Raw genomic sequence first — 17,970 nt, 5'->3', positions numbered from 1 at the left:
TTCTGGTCTGTAATTTTCACAAATAACAAAAAAAAAAAACGTTTTGACTCAAGGACTGTCATACACCTGACTCGACACCTGTTGTGGCAGATGAATAAAATGTATGTTGTACTTGAGTTGAGGTGGCAAACATCACTTCTTGTGAGTTACGAAAGTATATTGAACTACTGTAGCCTACTGAGTGGGCTGTTTAATAACTCCTTGGTTTAATGGAACATTTCAGGACGAGTGATGAGCCTTGCAATCAATGAAACGCCAAGCATATCGTAAATGAAAAAACACTTCTTCACATCCTGGGCGACATCGTGCGACATACTTCAGAAGATTCTGAATTACAGTAGATGGCTTCTCGGAGGTAGACTACATGATTTAAATACTTACATGATTGTCACACAGTTTACAACAAATAATCTATTGTTTTGTTTTTGAGATGCAATTTTCGGATGGTCATAGTGATACGGTTTTGACTTGGTTTTCGAAATAAAAAAAATAAAAATTTGATTGGACACCCTATATTACAACTGTATTTTGATATTTGTATTGTGTTATGCTCCTATATGCACCAAATTACAACGTTGTCTGTCAATGAATGTACAGTATTAGGATAAAATAAATAACTAATTGATTCATCTATTTCAATACGCTTTTTATTAAAAAGCCATTTGTTCAACATCTGAACAATATAGTTGTACATATCATGCCAGCAAATACTGTATTTACACATGGGAACAAGGTATTGAGGGAACGCTTAGATTGTGTAAAAACCTGAAGTAAATTCAACACAGTACAGCATACAACCACACACACCCACCTGTTCTTATGCAGCTAACCTGTTCTAAGTCAACACCAGGGATGGCAAATACAAAAACACACACTTCAGACTGTAAATGCCATTATGGGTTTGGGTTTTCATCAACAATAACCACATTAGGATGTACAGCAGGTAGACTATAAAGGACACATGACTGATGTGATTTATTTCTTACTAAAAGCAAGAAATTGCTCCACCAAATACATTAAGTAGTTTATAAACCATACATGGGAGATGACGTTGTTACATTCAAGATAATGATGTTTAACCTTTAGCTGTACAGAGCTGAATAAACAAATATAATTAACAAATAAAAACACAATCATTCTAAATCATCACCCTTTTGATACAGTTATAGTTGCCAATAATAAGTTAATATTTGGGATTAATGTGTTCAATGGTAATGCATTTTTAATGCACAGTATTTAGCCTCAATGGAATAAATAACAAGGCATTGTACGGTCAAATAAATGAGAAAAAAGAGGCAAAACCTGCAACGCAGCTGTAATGCAAATAAAATCTTCTTTCTACTGTTTGAAATTGAGATAAAACCTTATGTGCTTTCTCTAAACTTTAAAAACATTAAGCTGATGAAGTTTCCAAAACATTACTCCACTGAATTTCCTGTAACAACCACCATTATGTTTGTATAGGGTCCGGGCCCACTTCCACAAACGACACACAAAGGGACTTGTATACTGATTACCTATCATAAAAGGTATGTGCTTATTCGCACCTACATTTTATCTGTGTCATAAGAAAGAGGAAGATCTCATAAGAATATACATATATTGTTGTGGAGCCATAGCATATTTCAGTTTCACTGACTGGTCATGGTGTTTCATTTGCCACAATTGGAAATAGGGTTTTCTACTGTATGTTCAATTTACATTCATCTCTCATCCAATGAACAGTTTGTTTTTCTAGATATAAAGTGATGATACATCCCACAATTGAGACACCTGAATGTTATTTTCAGTTTACATAACACCTTTAATCAAGGTTATACATATAGATACACAAGTTTACATTCCCCTTTGATTACAGTGATTCCATTTATAATGCACTTGAAAGATACTATGTGCTTCTGTGTTGGAGAGACAAAACGGCACAAAAAATATTTTTACTAAGGCAAATAGGTGATCATCATGTTGTCAGTCCAAAAAAGTATTATAAGCTTATCTCCTTACTGCAAACATGATCACTTCAACTAACAGACATTAATAAACCTGCTGTGCCATTCAGCATAATGTAAATTCTCACAAATACTGCCATGATTTTCAGTAAAAATGATTTATAGCATAAACAGTACTGACAGAGAGATACATGGGGAAACAATCACTTTTCTTTCCTGCTTGTGTTCAGCATGAGCTCAGCTCATATTGGCCTTGAGAGGATATAAGACCTGATTCTATTACAGTCCATTGTCCCTGTGTTCACAGAACTGAGAGATCTAACACTTAAGGGATATGCAGGAGGCATGTACTAAACATTGATATCCTCATGCACTCTCACAGGAGTTGATATGGATTTAGCTGCCATAGGAGTTCTAAATTGTATTTTCAAAGTTGTTCAGAACAAGTGTTCCATTAAAACAGAAGTGTTTCATTATGAGGGCGGTGTGTTATCAGCTGTAAAATTAAATAATTGTCTCCACATCTCATTAAGCAGCATAATGACATAAAAATAGGGTAATTCACTTCACAGGGTAAAATCAGGTGTTTTTAAATCAACATAAAACATTAGGAAACATGAAAAATCAGTTTAGACCAGCCAGCACTCTCAGGGGCCTTTTCAGTCAAATAACAAAACAATAACAAAACAATGTGAAACAAAAACAACTCAACTGCATACTAACCTAATGTAAATAGCTTTCTCGCCACATGAGAACAATGTAGATTTTAACCAAGCCTACAATATATGGTTGTGATTGGACACTTTGTAATGGCCCAACATTTCATGTCTATTTAAAATCAAGTGAAAAGATTTTGGACTTGTTTCCCATTAAAAGGCAAAAAAATTCCAATTCAAACACAGTTCATTGCAATGCAGTACCTAAACCTCAACCTTTGGAAGGAAGATGAAACAATACACTGTATATAAAAATTATATTAATATGTCCACTCATTCCCTCTTACACACACACACCTAAAATCAAGATTACCACTGAGAATATGTTATTATAATTCACATTTTGTATTAACTCAACAGATCAACAGTAAGCAGCAAGATCACATGGAATCAAATGGTCATAGTCACGAGGCCAAGGGATTACCGTTGTGTGGTGGTTTGTGGAAGTATGATCGGCGTACACGCAATGCCAGCAAAGGACTCTGGGAAGTGCAAATCCCTCTCCCACTCATCAGTATCTGTATTGTACACCTGCACAATGCTTGTGACATTGTTTAGATGCCAGTTATACCCTCCGACGATGTAGATCTTGTTATCCAACAAGCAGCAGCCGGCCTCGGATTGCCCTGCTCGCATAGGGCTAACAGTAGTCCACTGGTCATTCTCTGGAATATAATACTCAACTGCCAGTACGTCAAAGCAGCGGTCCACATGGTCCATGCGGCCGCCCAGGGCGTATACACGGTCATTGGCGCTGATCATGGTGTGGAGTACTCTGGGCTCGTTCATGGGGGATTTGAAGTCCCACTGGTCTGAAGTGGGGTTGTAACAGTGTAGGGTTTTCTTATCGTCCACTGAGACACCGTAACCCCCAGAGATGTAGAGCTTGTCACCACAGGGGGTCCCTGCATGGCCCCAGATTCGCCGTTTGAGAGGTTCCACACATGTCCACTCATTCTTCTTGGGGCAGTAGCATTCTACAGACGACAGACTGCCAGATCGGTTGCGACCTCCAGTGGCATACAGTTGTCCTCGCAGCACGTTGAGTTGGAACTGGATGCGGCCTTCCTGCATAGGCTGGATGCGCAGCCATTGGCTCAGGTGCGGATCATAACGGAAGCAGATGTCCACTGCCCCCTCGCCACTGCGGTACTGCAGGTGCTGACCGCCAACCACATACACAAAGTTATCCAGCACAGAGACGCATGCATGGCTGCAGCCCGTCTCCATCTCCGTCAGCTCTTTAAACTGGCGTGAAGTGATGTCAGGAAGATAGTACACCTTGTTGCTCACAGTGCGATCATTGTCAGTGTAGGGTGTCCCACCGAACGTGATGAGTGACATCACGTCTGAGCGAATGGTTGTCCGCGGGGACTGCATCTCGTGCTGGCGGAAGGGGAGGATCTGGTAGTTGAAGGCTTCTAGGAGGTATTGCCGGCACAACACGTCCTCCACCATGATGTCAACCGTCTGGACACTGTCTACCAGCTCGGAGGAGCGCATGAGTGGGAAGCGCACGTGGCAAAGCACCTCGTTGGCTTCAGCTCTGCGGGCCTCTTCATGCTGCAGCCAGCGGATGGCTGCATGGAAGAGGTCGATCTCGCTGCAGTTCTTCAGCTTGTTGCTCTGCAGGAAGAAGACCAGGCGCTCCATGGGGATGTGCAGGAAGTCATCTTCCTCAGCGATCTGCAGAAAGTGGCGGAAAGTAAAGGTGTCCACCGACTCCTTTAGGGAGGACAGGTTGAAGGTAGTGGCCATCTGGCCAATGTTCAGGCAGGTCTCCACGCTCATAGCCGACTTGAGGAACTCCTCACAGAGCTCCACGACTGGGACCATCTGGAGAAAGACTGCTGCCCCTAGTACATCCTGAATGCAGTCCAGGTCAAGTGTGACCTCTGCGCTGTAGGCAAAATCAATTATGTGTTTCAGCCCTCGGGCAGACAAGCCCTTCAGCTCAATGGTGTCTTGGTTTGACTCCCTCATGCCTCCAGTGAACATGGCTCTGCAAGGAGAGTGAGAATGCCATTCAAACAACTAACTTCATTTAAACGTTGCTTTATGTTTATGTTTTTCCCATTCAGAAGAACATATTCACATCATAATTAGAAACTGTAAACCTTCCCGACCCATTTAAAAAAAATTGGTTTTTAAAAATCCTGTGTGTTTTCCCTTTTCTAATGACGTGCCATGCTGCCCCCACGAAACATCAAGATTCAAGAGCCAATTATATAATCAAAGCAATAAGCATGACACAGACATCTGAGAACTGTCACCCCTCACTACAGGGTCCACATCTGGCCACGACTCTGTGTTGACTCTAGTCTCAATAAAGAAAAATACAATAAAGAAAATGGTAGTCCATTCTCCTTTCTATAAATCTTTAAAGGTAATAGAATATTTTTGTAAGATACTTACATTGTACCTGTAATGTTATCATATCCCTATCAAGTTCCACGTTCTGTAGCAACATCCTGTTTCCTTTCTATCATGTCTTTCACCTCATGCTAGCAGCTTCCTTTGAAATAACTTTCAAATGCACAATTAATCATGTCACCTCTCTCCATCTGTTCTACTGTCTTTGGGGGTTCCTTTCCCGGTCTGTGTGATTGCATGTCAATCTTCAAGTTTCTCTAAAATCAGTGCAGGTGACAGGACAGAAGACGAGGAAAGGAAGCCACTTTGGCCTATTGAGACACAACGTCAGTCTCACCTGAAGTAGTCACTGCAGGAGGCCAACACTGCCTTGTGAACCTGGAAGCGCTCCTCGTTGATGGCCAGCACCACGTCCAAGAGCTGCCCCTGGGCTCGCAGGACCGACAACCCCTGCAGGAGAGTGGCACTATGGCTTGGGGCTGAGAATGTGCAACGTAGGGTGCTATTCTTGTTAGCCATACTGCAAAAGAAAAGGCCCATCACTGTCTGTGCATGAACATAAGTCAAATATTTTTTTATTTCTACATTGTAAGTGGATACTCAACTGCTTCTCTGATGCCTGTCAGAGTTAATTATCTTGTTGTTGCATCAGCAACAAAGATAAGTTTGTGCTCTCCTGCAATTTGTCCATTTGTTTCCCCATCAGCTGCATCACCACCCTCCTTCCCAACTCCCTTCTTTCCTGAATAATTCAGCTCTTATGGCAAGAAAAGCCCTTGTCTATTCAGAGCACGCAGCCTTAATGATGATAACCCTTACCAACCAATACTTGTTCACTAGATTTAAATGAAGAAATTACTTTCTCAATATATCAGTTAAATGTACTGTAGGTCAGCCAATCTTGTAGACCAAATAGTAGGCTACACGGTAGCTCAATTTGAACTGTAAAGGTAGGCTGGTGATCATTATTTAACCTATACATATTGTATCATCACATAAGTCAATTTAGGCAATTTCTGTTAATTGCACCATCGGTATGAAACATCTTTTGAAGAGATAACATTGCTTTTATTTCAACTTATTGAAGTGTTTGGTGTCTTGTAATAGGCCATCTATTGTAGGCAACACAGTACTGTGCATGTTAATGTTATGTCTCTATTTGCTCTTCCTGGATCTGATCACTGTCTGTTTCATTTTCAAGCTCATAAATTATGCATTTCCTCATGCAATAAAATAGTGCTTGTCTGTTATAGGCTACTTCTTGGATTCGGGTTAACAGTTTTCCAAGACATAGCCAAACAGTAAACATGCTGTCCCCCATGAATGATGTAGCGCCCCTCCTTATGTTAGTTTGTCACTTTGATCATTCACTCAAGACTGTCCCAGTGGTGTCTGAGAAATCAAGTGTGACATACGTATGAACGGAGACAGATCGAGGGTCCCCTTCCCGAATTGACCGTGGATGACAATAGGTCGGCATGCACTACCATTGTGTTGATTATAATCATAAAGGTAGCCTGAGGTTAAGTTTACAATAGTTATTTCGATGACATTCAAAGGCTATAACGTGTTGCGCGCGCACCTGCTTCATGAGTTATTCCAGCATGAGCAGGTGACATTGTCCTTGCTTTTGAAATTAAAACCCAGTGTCGATACATGAATAGACTTGTTGATGAATCAATCCGCTACAATATGAAAAATGCAAGAAAGGCCAGTATCCACGGGATTGCCTGAGAATCTGTCCGAATATGGTCCCAATTCGAGCGTTCATCTCATAATCTCCACTTTGTTTACCCATATCACCTTGGTTAATTTCATCATGCCAAACGGGATAGCTATGTTCTCAAATAATTCTGGTAAATCAAACGCCCAGTAACCTGTTAAATTCCACTATCGCTTGTGCTGTAACGATGAATCCCTTGTGACATCCTCACCTGTTCTGCGGACGATTCGAGGCAAAATCCCCACCATCCGTCTCCGCCATCTTCTAACACAGTGCGGTATGCATTGGGCATTATTATGCGTAAATGTACCAGCAGGTCAAAGCCATAACAGCAGCTCCGTTCATTATAAAATACACGCATCAAGCCTGTCAATTAGACACTATTAAACTAATAGTTGCCATTCCAGATGTAGAAACATGGTGACTTCTGCACCAGATAAATGCGCCGTAGTGCTACGTGTGTAACCATATTCTGTCGGACCTGTATTCAGCGCTCTACTGCTTTTCACCGCTAGAGGTCACATTGTACAAAAACAAAATACTAGGCCTATTAAAAACTACTACCACTAATTATGATAATAATGATGATGATGATAATGATGATAATAATAATAAAGTAATAGAATAATGTATCCAATAAAGAGATACAAAAATATAAGTGGAAAAAGCCCAATCTAGGCTACCACCAGGGGTAGCAGTGGTAGTGGTAGAGAGGCAATAATTATAAAATTGGCGTTTCTTGTGCTTCAGCAACTTACACCAATTGGCTTTTTACACTCACCTCTCCTGCTCCTTCCTTTCCCACCTTGACCGGAGGTGAGTAGCAATGAAACTACATTTCTGTAGGCCCTATTCAAATAATTCAAAAATATATTGACAAACATAAAGCGATCCCTTTAAAGCTTGTGAGAAATCTGCTGTGTAGGTCTCTTATATGATTATGTATGTTTTAGTAGCCATTTGTATTCCACTGCAGGTGACAGGGACAACTTCTCTCACCAGTTGCTTTATCCAGATTTGCTTTGGTGTCCCAAGCTCTACCCAGTCGTGCCTGCTCATTTGTGGTTGATGGTGCACACTGGAGGCCCGCTGTATTTCTGTGCATGAAAAAAAAGTTTTAAACAAACCAGAATATGTTTTATATTTTAGAACTCCTTCAAGACAAACTTTTGACTGGTACTGTATATATTATTATATGTCGTTCTCTTTCTAAGGTAGACATGAAATAGAATATTGAGAAAATAGAAACATACTTGAAAAAGGGTGCAACATACAGATAATCTTCACAAAAGCTTGAAATGCTCTACTGTATATAAACATACATGGGTCCCTCTGGTGATATTTGCATAGTTCTGTAGTAAAAGACGATTGTTGCTATTTGATCTGCAATGTCCACTGTAGAAATACAGTACAGTTGAAACAAATTCCATTGTGATTGCATTAGCCAAGTCTGTTACATTGAACCTAATCCTTCACTAGAATGTCAGAAATGTATGGTGCCCCATGTCTCTCTTTCCTGTCTCTCCCAAAACCAATAGTAAAGCAAGGGAGTGCATTATCTCTAGTATATACAATCTCTGGTATCAGTGTGTAATCTTGATCTGATTCTGATGTATGGTCCGATCAGATACAGGTGAGTGTTTAAGTGTTCCTCTAAATCCCACTTTATTCAGCAATACATTCAAGGAGAGAAAATGTAAACATTTAAAAAAAGTAATAAAACATGTATTGGCTTATCCACCCCACTAATTAAACAGTTGACAAACATGATATATTTTAAGTATAAAAATATAAGTAGGCCAATTTGGAATACAACAGTAACAACAACCACACAAAAAAAGGTATGAGTAAGCAATATTATCACTTCCGCAACATGTGATGTTTCTAGGTCAATGTTCTGCATGTTGCCACATCCTGTCTCCTGAACAAACGTTTTTAGACAGAGGGTTCACACCTCAGTTTAATACCTACCTCTTGTAATAGTATTTACTTCCACTGTCAAGCAATAACAGTTTACATCCACTGCATTTGACTGTTAAATCCCATAGACGTTTACATTCATATGTACTTTTGCAGGAACTTTACTATCTACATCTATCTTCAAATATTTTGTAAGATTCACAAGGTGAATGATACTAATAAATCTATTCATGAATTAGTCAAACAACAAAGATGAATACTGTCAGCTGAGGTGCTTAGTAGCCCCATTGGGCAACTGTCATCAGCTCACATCAGTGGCATCTACAATTGTGTCCCCACATCCTCCGTAGAGTCTGTCTTCATGTCGAAGACCAGACCGTTCCTGTACATCAACATAGTGACCTCCAGGCTTGGGTCTGTCGTTTCAAGACTTCCTGAGTGCCTGATCATCTGTCCTTTATAATCCGGGCTCAGGGGGGCACAAACTCCATCAGGGGTGTCAGAGTCATCCACACTCCCCTGGTCTGCATCTTCACCCTCGTTTGTCTCACACACCTCCAGGAGAGTAGTGCCCTCCTCTTGGTTGAGAGCCTGGATGCCTTTGTCATGAAGCTGTTGAAGAGTTAGCTCATGCACTTCCTCCTTTATCTCAAGCATGTTCTGTTAAGACCAATAGATAATCCTGATTTGAGATGCGCATATTCGAACTCAAACTCTAAGGCAAAGGTTCCATTGATATTCAAACCAACATATGAATGCAGAAAGGTTCAAGTTATAGGCCCTTAGTTAAAGACCTTTGGTGAAACGGGTATATACGATTTGATACTATGTACCTGTGTGATTTTTAAACTATTTTGAAGGACATTTGACCTCATTCACATTATTATTATTTTTTTTTTAAAAACCTGTTGAGTGACATACAGTAAGATTTCAGTATTACTTGATAGATGTGTCGAAACTTTGTAGTGACACCAAATGCTGTGAGTTTCTCCTCACCACAACCATTCTTTGCATACTCAGCAGGTGCTTTCCTCAGATACATCTATTCACACAGATCGAGCCACCTCTGTCACAGTAATCACTAATGTCTCCTTTTATGGTAGTGCTCAGAGGCAATTGGTGTACTTCTTACCTCTTAATGAATAAAGCTATGGCATTACTTATAATTCCTGTGACAGTGTAACTGTACACCACAATGAGGTGCAAAATAGAGGTGCTATTACTATCAATTCTGTTTCATTACTCCTTTTGTGTCATTATAGACTATATTTTGAGTTGAGATACGTACGCACACCATAAACTTCTGCATCAAGCAGTTAAAGATTTTTGCTAAATAAAGTTCTGCTTCCACACCTAGTCAGAATACTGTCTTAAACATGTTGATTGGGGAGAGGATCTTACCTCATTTCTTGGTTGATAGGTGACATCTACGATCACAGGACTTGGTATAGGTGGGAAGAATTTGCTTTTAAATCTGAGAATTAGAATGAAGGTTTAGAAGCTGTTTAGCATTATTAAATAAAGTATTTATGGTGACATAAAATCGAGCTGAGGCTAAAAAAAGTAAAGTAACTGTGTAACAAAATATCAACCCACCTTTTGATCATAATAGAGCATATCATTGTAAAGAAAAAGACAGCAACCATCGAGCCAACTATCATCCACACTTAAAAAATGTAAGAAGAGAGACAAATTATGAGATTATTTGCTGTTGCAGAGTTCAGTGTTGTAACTTTTTGTACATTTGGATCTGTGGTTTGTGATTGCATGAGCAGCAATATAAAACAGCAAAACAGACAACATCCACTAATCAGTCATTCCAAAAGTTAAAATATGTGATGATTAATGTAATTTCATCAGAATTACATTCTTACATTCCCATAATATATGGCATTCTAGTATACTAGAAGTACAAACTGATTAGTTGTTTCAATTCTACTTTAGTTTGTGTGAAACATCTACCATTGATGGGCTGAGAATAAGTCTCGATTTTCACTGTGGCGTTTGGTCCTGAACCTGCCACTGTTACTCCAGCAAGACAGATCTCGTATATGGATTCAGGTGCCAGGTTCTGAAGGAGGTACTGTGTATGTGATGTTGAAACGTTGTGGCACTCTGATAAAACACAGAAATACTATGTTAATGTATACTGTCTTTCATGCAGCTTCATACAGTACACATGTTATGCTGACTGTGCCTTAAAATAGGGAGATTATTGTAAGAAAATAACCAAAAGTTCTCCCAGAGTCCTTATTTACTGTCTACCAGTGCAAGCATCTCTGTCAGTGGGGGTGGGAATGTCAAAGAATAACACATTATTTGTTCACATTTTAGGTAAACATTTTTACACCTTATAATGGTTTCTTAAAAAATAGTTAACTATCCCCTTAAATTACATGTATTCCCTTTAATCCCCTCTGAAGATAGGTCCAAATGCTCAGCAAATGCTCTACATAATCACACAAAATGAACTGGTCATGGATGATGAATTGTAGGTTGGTGGGAAAAATTAGGAGGACCGTACCTTTTTCTTTGTAGGCCTCATCATTTCTTTTATTTTTTGTGATGCAAACTTCATAGTGTGTAAGGAAGCCTTGCTGGTTTGACACAGGAATAGGTTTCCAATATAGCTTTACAGTATTGTCTGTTAAATCTCGAGTCCTGAAATCCTGAGGTTCCTTATTGGGTGCTGAAAACAAGACATTCCTGTCAGATATATGGTATCTACAGATAAAAATGGCATCTCCTGGCATTGATCAGATTTTTAGGCGATATTGAGTTTTGCTTACTGCCCTCCTTTTTATAAATGGGACACATTTCAGTTGTTTGTGGCTCTCCATTTGAACAATTGTGAACGAGGTAATAGTAGAGTACATAGTCGTCCATCTCTGAAAGAAAACCAGGAATGTGTGTTTATCTAAACTCGGTCTGAGATGTGTACAGTAGAACCACCGTTGTGTAACAATGCACACTGTAGACCCCAATTTGATTACTTGCAGATAAAGACCAACTGCACTGTGAGCTCACTCAGAATGTTTATGTTGTATAAGGTGTTAACATTGTTGAAATTGACTCATGGATATTGTCACATCGAAACAAAACCACACCGTAATATTGTGAGTGAAACTGCTGTGCTGTTTTGATCGACTAAGTGGACTAGTTAGAGTGCCCCCCTTACCTTTTTTGATAGAGTTCAAAGCTGTGTTTGAGAATTTCATAGTGGCTGGCTGAGTTTGTGTTTCTCCATCTTCTAGCTTGTACCACTCCAGGCAGGTTTTTGCATGTTTAGATTTGAGTGGGGCAAGTTTGGTGTGAGGACATGCTAGTGAGAAATTAAGTAACAAAAGTTTGTTTAGGAGAATTTGCATAATTTTATAAATGAAACATAAGCTTGCACATGCATACTGTACAGTACACACACACTTACTTTTCTGATGTTTTGCTGTGACAAGGAGATGTTTTTTGGGTGACTTCCCCACCTTATTAATGGCAACAATGGAAATGTTGACAGCAGAGTAGGTCACATTTATGCTAAACTCAGTGGAATTTATGACAGTGACCTCCTTTCTCTTTGCCTGGCAAGGCCAAATATGGAGAGATAGGTTGTAATTCACTCCTTCTACAGAGAATGGATATGGTGGTGCCTGAGTGATACAGAAGACAGATAACAGATTGGTTTAAATGATGCAAGTGATTGAAACACAATATGAATATATGGCAGACAATGGGCATATTCAATTGGAGATGTGTGCATGTAACATTTGTGGTAATTTTCCCTTATTTGTACAAACATTGGCCTTTTTTGTGCAAGGTTTAAGTTATGCAGGCATACAGTATATTAAACATGTTTCTTATTTTTTGGGGTTTGTAATGAGCATTTTATTAATATTGCACTGTAAAGCCAAGCACACATTAGAAGCGTCTGACCACCCTCGGCCGAGTCCAACGGAACTATTGCTTTAATTGGTTGTACTGCATTTCAAAGGCATCGAGCCGTACGTCAACACCTGTTGACCTAGCCCAATGGCAACTGTAGTACAGGGAGTAGAGAATTATGTGACTCAGGTCAATGCTTTTAATGTATGGGACGGTTAACACTTAGTGAGCCCAGTTGTAACCAGGCAAGAGTATCTTTCTTTTAAAATATGTTTTCATTGGATCACTTACGTCCCAGGTCAGCTTCAGTAATCGAATACCATTGTTAAAGTCTTCTACTCTCCATTTCACCTCTGGTGGATTTTGGATTTCTGCAACAAAATAAATGATAGCCTCCATTAGGACTAACTACAGCACTTTCAGCCCCTTAGGAATAGAAAAAATGGCCATTATCTTATCCTGATTGTTTCTATTTTACACTGTTAAAAGAAAGTGTTGAGAGGGTTAGGTTAACCCTAACCCTAACCCTTTTCGCTGGTTTGCAGACCATACATACTAACCCTAACCCTGAAACAGATTTTTGTGAAGGTTTTGAGACATGTTTAAGGATGTCTCATTATAAGATGCTTTAAAACATGACATGGTGTGTAAATAGCTGCTTTGGAGTGGAATTGAATTGTGGAGAATAAGGCACCAAGTTTGCCACGTGAAACTTCTAATGTGAGGATCAATTGTGCTTGAGGGGGATCTTCAAAGCAGTGCAACTCTAACAGTGTCCTCTCTATTGTTATAAATATAACATTATCTATTCCTGTAAATTGAGCCTGGAAACTATGGTACAGTGGCAGTGCTGTTCTCTCTTCTCTTCAGGATACTGTATGTCCCACAGGCTCCTCTAAAACAGGTTATAAATTGCTATCCTTTGTCAATTGAGTACAAAAATGTTGATACAGTATGATGTGTAAAACACTGATTGTTAATACAATTGTAGTGATTCTGGCCTATGTAAGCCTAACAAACTTTTACTTCAAGTGGTAAATCTCTTTTTGGAGTAGTGGATAGTGTGGTTGCCTGAAGAACAATTGATCAGTTTAAGCCCCATCATTGCAGATTGTTATACTATTATTTAATTAAAAAAATGTAACGCTGCAAATATCATTATTATGACACTACATATGTTTTCTCTCCCATAGCTCATTTTATCATTGACTGTTCACTTACAGTATTGTATTACATGGATGACACAGCCTGCCAAAACATACTCTACAAACCATGTTTTAGTGTTTGGATGTTGCATCGAAAAACCCAAATGTATTTTCACAGCACTCTCTTGTCACACTCTCTCTACACCAACATTCAGATTTAATAACAACTTTGGATGTTTCGTTGCACTTTACTATAATTTCGTTGCACTGTACTACAACTATCAATCACATTCAGTGTATCATAACACTTTTGTTTGTTATGATACGTTTGTATTGGGTTTACATTCAAACACCAGATCTTAGCTTAAGTACACCACATTTATGGTTTCAAAATGCAATATGCATGTTTTGAGTCAATTTCTTCTAACAGTGTAGAGTATAGTTTCAGTTACCCAAGTTTTAATGGAATTTCCCCCATCTACGCCCAGTACTACCTCCATTACTGCACCACTACTAAAGAGTAGCATGGCTCACCAGCAGGAATGTTCAAGATTGGAGTCCAGTCACTCCACAAGGGATTTTTCACTTGATTGGACCTCTGTCTGACCTGCACCTGGTACACTGACTGGCTCTGCAGATTCTCCATGATGACAGTAGCTATTGAGACAAAAATACATACTGTACATAATCCTTATGTCTCACTCCAATATCATATTTTAGAACTTTTATTTTGAACTCTCAGGTGGCTCGATTATATCATTTGAGTACTGCAATTCATTAGCTGTGTCAGGACAGTGTGATTTTCAAGTTGATCAGGCCTTTGCACTTCTGTTCATCTGTGTTGAGCACAAACAGACATCAACTTCAAGACCTCATTGAGGAAGTCTGGAGATACAATACCTGACATATAGTGAAATATGTTAAGCACATTACAATAACATCTGGTCTCTGTGCTGTTTGGGAAGGACAGAAATTATCTAAATGTTTTAATGTAACTGACCATAGAAGAAATGCACAAGCATCTATGCTTTCACAAAAACATAGTTTTAACAGTTTTAGCAGAGCACAGACCACTCGTTAAGACCCTCTTCCTCAACCCTACCCGATCGATCTCTTTGTGTACCCTTTATCAAAGAGGAAACCGAAAATTATACCTGTAGTGACAGGGACAATAACTTACCTGTATCGGTAGTAGCTTTTGTCTCAGATGTTCTCTAGACCAAAAGATAAAAGGTAAGTTTGATTAAACAAGGCCAAAAATATAAATGATTGAACCGATTTAAGAAAATGTCATTCCTTGACTACTTAAGCATTGAAAAAAATATGTCTCACATTTTTCCATATTCCCAAAGTCCCATCTTCCAGTTTTCTGATCAGAACCTCTATTTTAGCACCTTTATTTTCCACACTCTTCCAGCTGAGGTTAAGAGAGCTTGAGGACCATGACATAGATATATCTTTGGGAGCTGCATACTTAACTGCAGAGAGTATGCAAAAAAGATTCAGTTGAATTAACCATTGACTTCAACAAAGACAAAATGTTGCAATCATATCATTGTCATTCTTGTAAAGCCACTCATGGATTCAGAGCCTGTGTTAACAGAACTACAATATTGGGCATGTCGAGATTCTATGTTTACGTCTACTAACTTAGTGAACTTATCTTACTGAATGGTATCTATCAAACCTGAGTAAAAGAAGACAAAGTACCTGTTTCATTAAGTGTAAGAGATGTGTTGTGTGACCGGCAGCTGGAGTTGTCCATTTTAGCGATCACCCATATATCCACTTTCCGTCTATTGATCAAAAAGTGATCAGGCACAACATGGGTATGGCTCTGTCCATCTGCTATAAATCTACTGGGGGGTTCCCAGTACATCACGCCCGAAATGTTTGTGTACCTACAACTTAAGGTAACATTACAGTCAATACACAACTTGGTATGCAGATAACGTTATCCTAAGCAAACAATTTCACACTTTTTGTTTCATTCTCTGAATGATTGGCAAGTACGTTGGTGGAAGGTTAAAAGTTCGACTTCTGTAGAATTTCCCAGACATACAGTACAGTAACAGAGGTCCTCACATAAATTACTATGACAATGTTACTTACAATGTTACCTGTGAAGTAAGTTACTGAAACATTATGAAATACGAACATTCTCTAGAACCCTCTGTTGCACAGTCTTATCTGGGAACCTTTACGGAAATTGGAATTTTAACCTTCTAAGCACTGCTTTACCAATGTTCTGAGAACACATTGAACATGTATGCATTTGAAAACAAGGATGTGTTGAACTGGCTCCTGAACATCTCATGGCAGCATAGTAACAGATAAAATATAAAGTATCATATCATATGAAGGGTGGCATATGGGTTATTATTCGACATTTGTCAAAGCACCAGATGTAAGGACTAGGGCTGTAGGGATGAATTGATTAATCAACAAATGCTTTAGTTGACAACTCATTTTTGAAAATAATTAAGCAGATTTCTATATATTAGACCAAGGATAAGAAGCTGGAGTAAGTGACACAGCAAAGTAAACAGGTTTGTTGTACCAAGGAAGCTCAGTGCAAGCACATTTGTCTATGGGACCTTTGAGGCCATACCTTTGAGGCCATCATTTCATTGTTAACTTTTTTTTTTTACCCTATTACTCTTGTCTAGGAACTGTTTCGGAAATCTCTGACCCCCTAAATTGCAAGCTGAAAAATAATGTCGAAAGAATATCACATTTCCACATCAGACTAATAGTGGACTACTAGATTAATCAACTAATAGGAAAATATGAATCAACACATTGTTTTAATCAACTTACAGTCCTAGGAAGGACCTGTTAGTGCACATATGTATGAGTTATAAAGGGTTTACAAATGCTTCATTAAGTCTTTGTAGGATATACTTTGTTCAAAGCGTGACCAGGCAGAAGCCCTGACTCAGGTGTCTGTGTACTTCTGTCAAAATAAACCAATGTGCACAAGTAACTCACCAGACAAACAGCATGTAGGTGGCATTCTCCATAGACTCAGATGGCCTCCATTCACATGTGACCTCAATGGCTTTAGAGGCTCTTCTGAAGCATATAGGATCATAAGGACCTTTACAAGTTTCTTCTTTAACAAAGGTACAACGAAAAGTGTTAAAATAAAAAGCTAAGTAGCCCTGTACATTAGTGTGGATACATCTTTGCACATATTTAACACCAAGGAAGAGTTAGAATTTGGTATAACTGTAGAAATATCAAAGAAATTGTGACAACCAAACAATGGGCACCTTATATAAGAAGCCCCAAATAACAAATAGATTTCAAAAAATGATCAACTATCAAGCCAATGTGGAATCAAGCATCTGCACACTTTAATAAGACTTTTGTAACTGCAGAGATATAGACTAGGTTTGAAATGTGTATGGTTTCATTTTTAATTGAATGTATTTAGATGGTTTTAAATGTTTCTCTCTGACTTTTTGACATTTTGTACGTGAAGTAGAATGCAATGTCTTCTACTAATAAACTGAAATTCAAGCACTGTGCAGAGCTTCGGTTTGTGAAAACCACGATGTCCAGATAAGCAAGGCAGAAGCTTCCGCTTAATTTAACACTTACATCACAGTAACTGCTGCTTATCTACCTTTATGGTTTTGGTAGTATTACAAGTTTATCGCTTAGGGAGATAAGCTGAACATAATTGAGTCTGAGCCAAGAGCTACTGAAGGCCCCAGATGTAACTTAGAAGAAAGGGAAGTACTCATACCTTGAGATGTGCTGACTATAGCAAGCATCAGCAACAGCAAAATCGATTCATCCTCCATCACATTAACAGGCTCTAAGTGTCCAAAACGGTCGGCATCCACTGTTTGTCTGCTTATCTGCTTGTGTTCAAATAGACTGAAACAAGTTTTTACCCACGTGGCCGTTGATCACTCTTCAATTGTGTTTTACTTGCCCTTCTTCTAAATGAGACGATTGGATGGGAAATGTCAGCAAACTGCCTTACCACAAACCATAACTGATGGGGAGGGGACTAGATTGTAGATTGCTCAGGGGTTCAGAAAGCGATACTACTTTGAATTTTTTTCAGAGAGAGTACATTGGCCACTGCAAACTCCTGAGACAACCAAAGTAACCTACCTTCCCCAAATACGGTAGCATCACCAATGTCCATTCCGCTTCATAGCTTATCTAAAGGTACAATTCTAAGGCTCAATTCGATTTTCAACCAAATGGCTGGCCGGCCACTTGTTTTGATATAAAGTTGAGAGATGGGGCTA

At 39.0% G+C, this 17,970-nt stretch overlaps 2 protein-coding genes across 5 annotated transcripts; both read right to left on the bottom strand.

Annotated features, from left to right (window-relative positions):
* Positions 1–693: 693 nt before the first annotated feature.
* On the bottom strand, positions 694–7,849 carry klhl26 (kelch-like family member 26). Of its 2 annotated transcripts, XM_083672172.1 has the most exons (4): positions 7,758–7,849; positions 7,540–7,607; positions 5,373–5,555; positions 694–4,664 (listed from the first exon to the last, which is right to left on the bottom strand). In XM_083672172.1, the coding sequence occupies exons 1-4, from the start codon at positions 7,815–7,817 to the stop codon at positions 3,083–3,085; spliced, it is 1,893 nt and encodes a 630-aa protein (XP_083528298.1). In that variant the 5' UTR covers positions 7,818–7,849; the 3' UTR covers positions 694–3,082. The 2 variants fall into 2 exon arrangements, with proteins under 2 accessions (XP_083528298.1, XP_083528299.1); XM_083672173.1 differs by lacking the exons at positions 7,540–7,607; positions 7,758–7,849 and adding an exon at positions 6,970–7,210.
* Positions 7,850–8,423: 574 nt separating this feature from the next.
* il12rb1 (interleukin 12 receptor subunit beta 1) lies at positions 8,424–17,619 on the bottom strand. 3 transcript variants are annotated; one of them, XM_083671764.1, is made up of 15 exons: positions 17,454–17,619; positions 16,691–16,814; positions 15,410–15,606; positions 15,032–15,177; positions 14,880–14,913; positions 14,234–14,356; positions 12,846–12,925; positions 12,106–12,322; positions 11,857–12,000; positions 11,468–11,566; positions 11,203–11,367; positions 10,641–10,793; positions 10,275–10,344; positions 10,080–10,152; positions 8,424–9,338 (listed from the first exon to the last, which is right to left on the bottom strand). In XM_083671764.1, exons 1-15 carry the CDS (start codon positions 17,509–17,511, stop codon positions 9,000–9,002), a joined length of 2,022 nt encoding a protein of 673 aa, XP_083527890.1. In that variant the 5' UTR covers positions 17,512–17,619; the 3' UTR covers positions 8,424–8,999. The 3 variants fall into 3 exon arrangements, with proteins under 3 accessions (XP_083527890.1, XP_083527892.1, XP_083527891.1); XM_083671766.1 differs by having other exon boundaries at positions 15,410–15,600; XM_083671765.1 differs by having other exon boundaries at positions 16,691–16,811.
* Between the last annotated feature and the right edge of the window lie 351 nt (positions 17,620–17,970).

Source organism: Argentina silus, assembly GCF_951799395.1.
Source record: "Argentina silus genome assembly, chromosome: 6".
Taxonomy (NCBI): Eukaryota; Metazoa; Chordata; class Actinopteri; order Argentiniformes; family Argentinidae; genus Argentina; species Argentina silus.
This window is presented reverse-complemented; position numbering and strand designations above follow the sequence as displayed.

Coding starts and splice junctions, on each gene's coding strand:
- klhl26 (XM_083672172.1), bottom strand. CDS start 7,817: ATGAGCAGGCACGACTGGGTAGAGCTTGGGACACCAAAGCAAATCTGG. Junction 7,608..7,757: donor AAATCTGGATAAAGCAACTG/GTGAGAGAAGTT, acceptor TTATTTGAATAG/GGCCTACAGAAATGTAGTTT. Junction 4,665..5,372: donor TCCTGCAGTGACTACTTCAG/GTGAGACTGACG, acceptor CTCTCCTTGCAG/AGCCATGTTCACTGGAGGCA.
- il12rb1 (XM_083671764.1), bottom strand. CDS start 17,511: ATGGAGGATGAATCGATTTTGCTGTTGCTGATGCTTGCTATAGTCAGC. Junction 15,178..15,409: donor TCTTACACTTAATGAAACAG/GTACTTTGTCTT, acceptor TACTCTCTGCAG/TTAAGTATGCAGCTCCCAAA. Junction 11,368..11,467: donor CATTTATAAAAAGGAGGGCA/GTAAGCAAAACT, acceptor TCTTGTTTTCAG/CACCCAATAAGGAACCTCAG.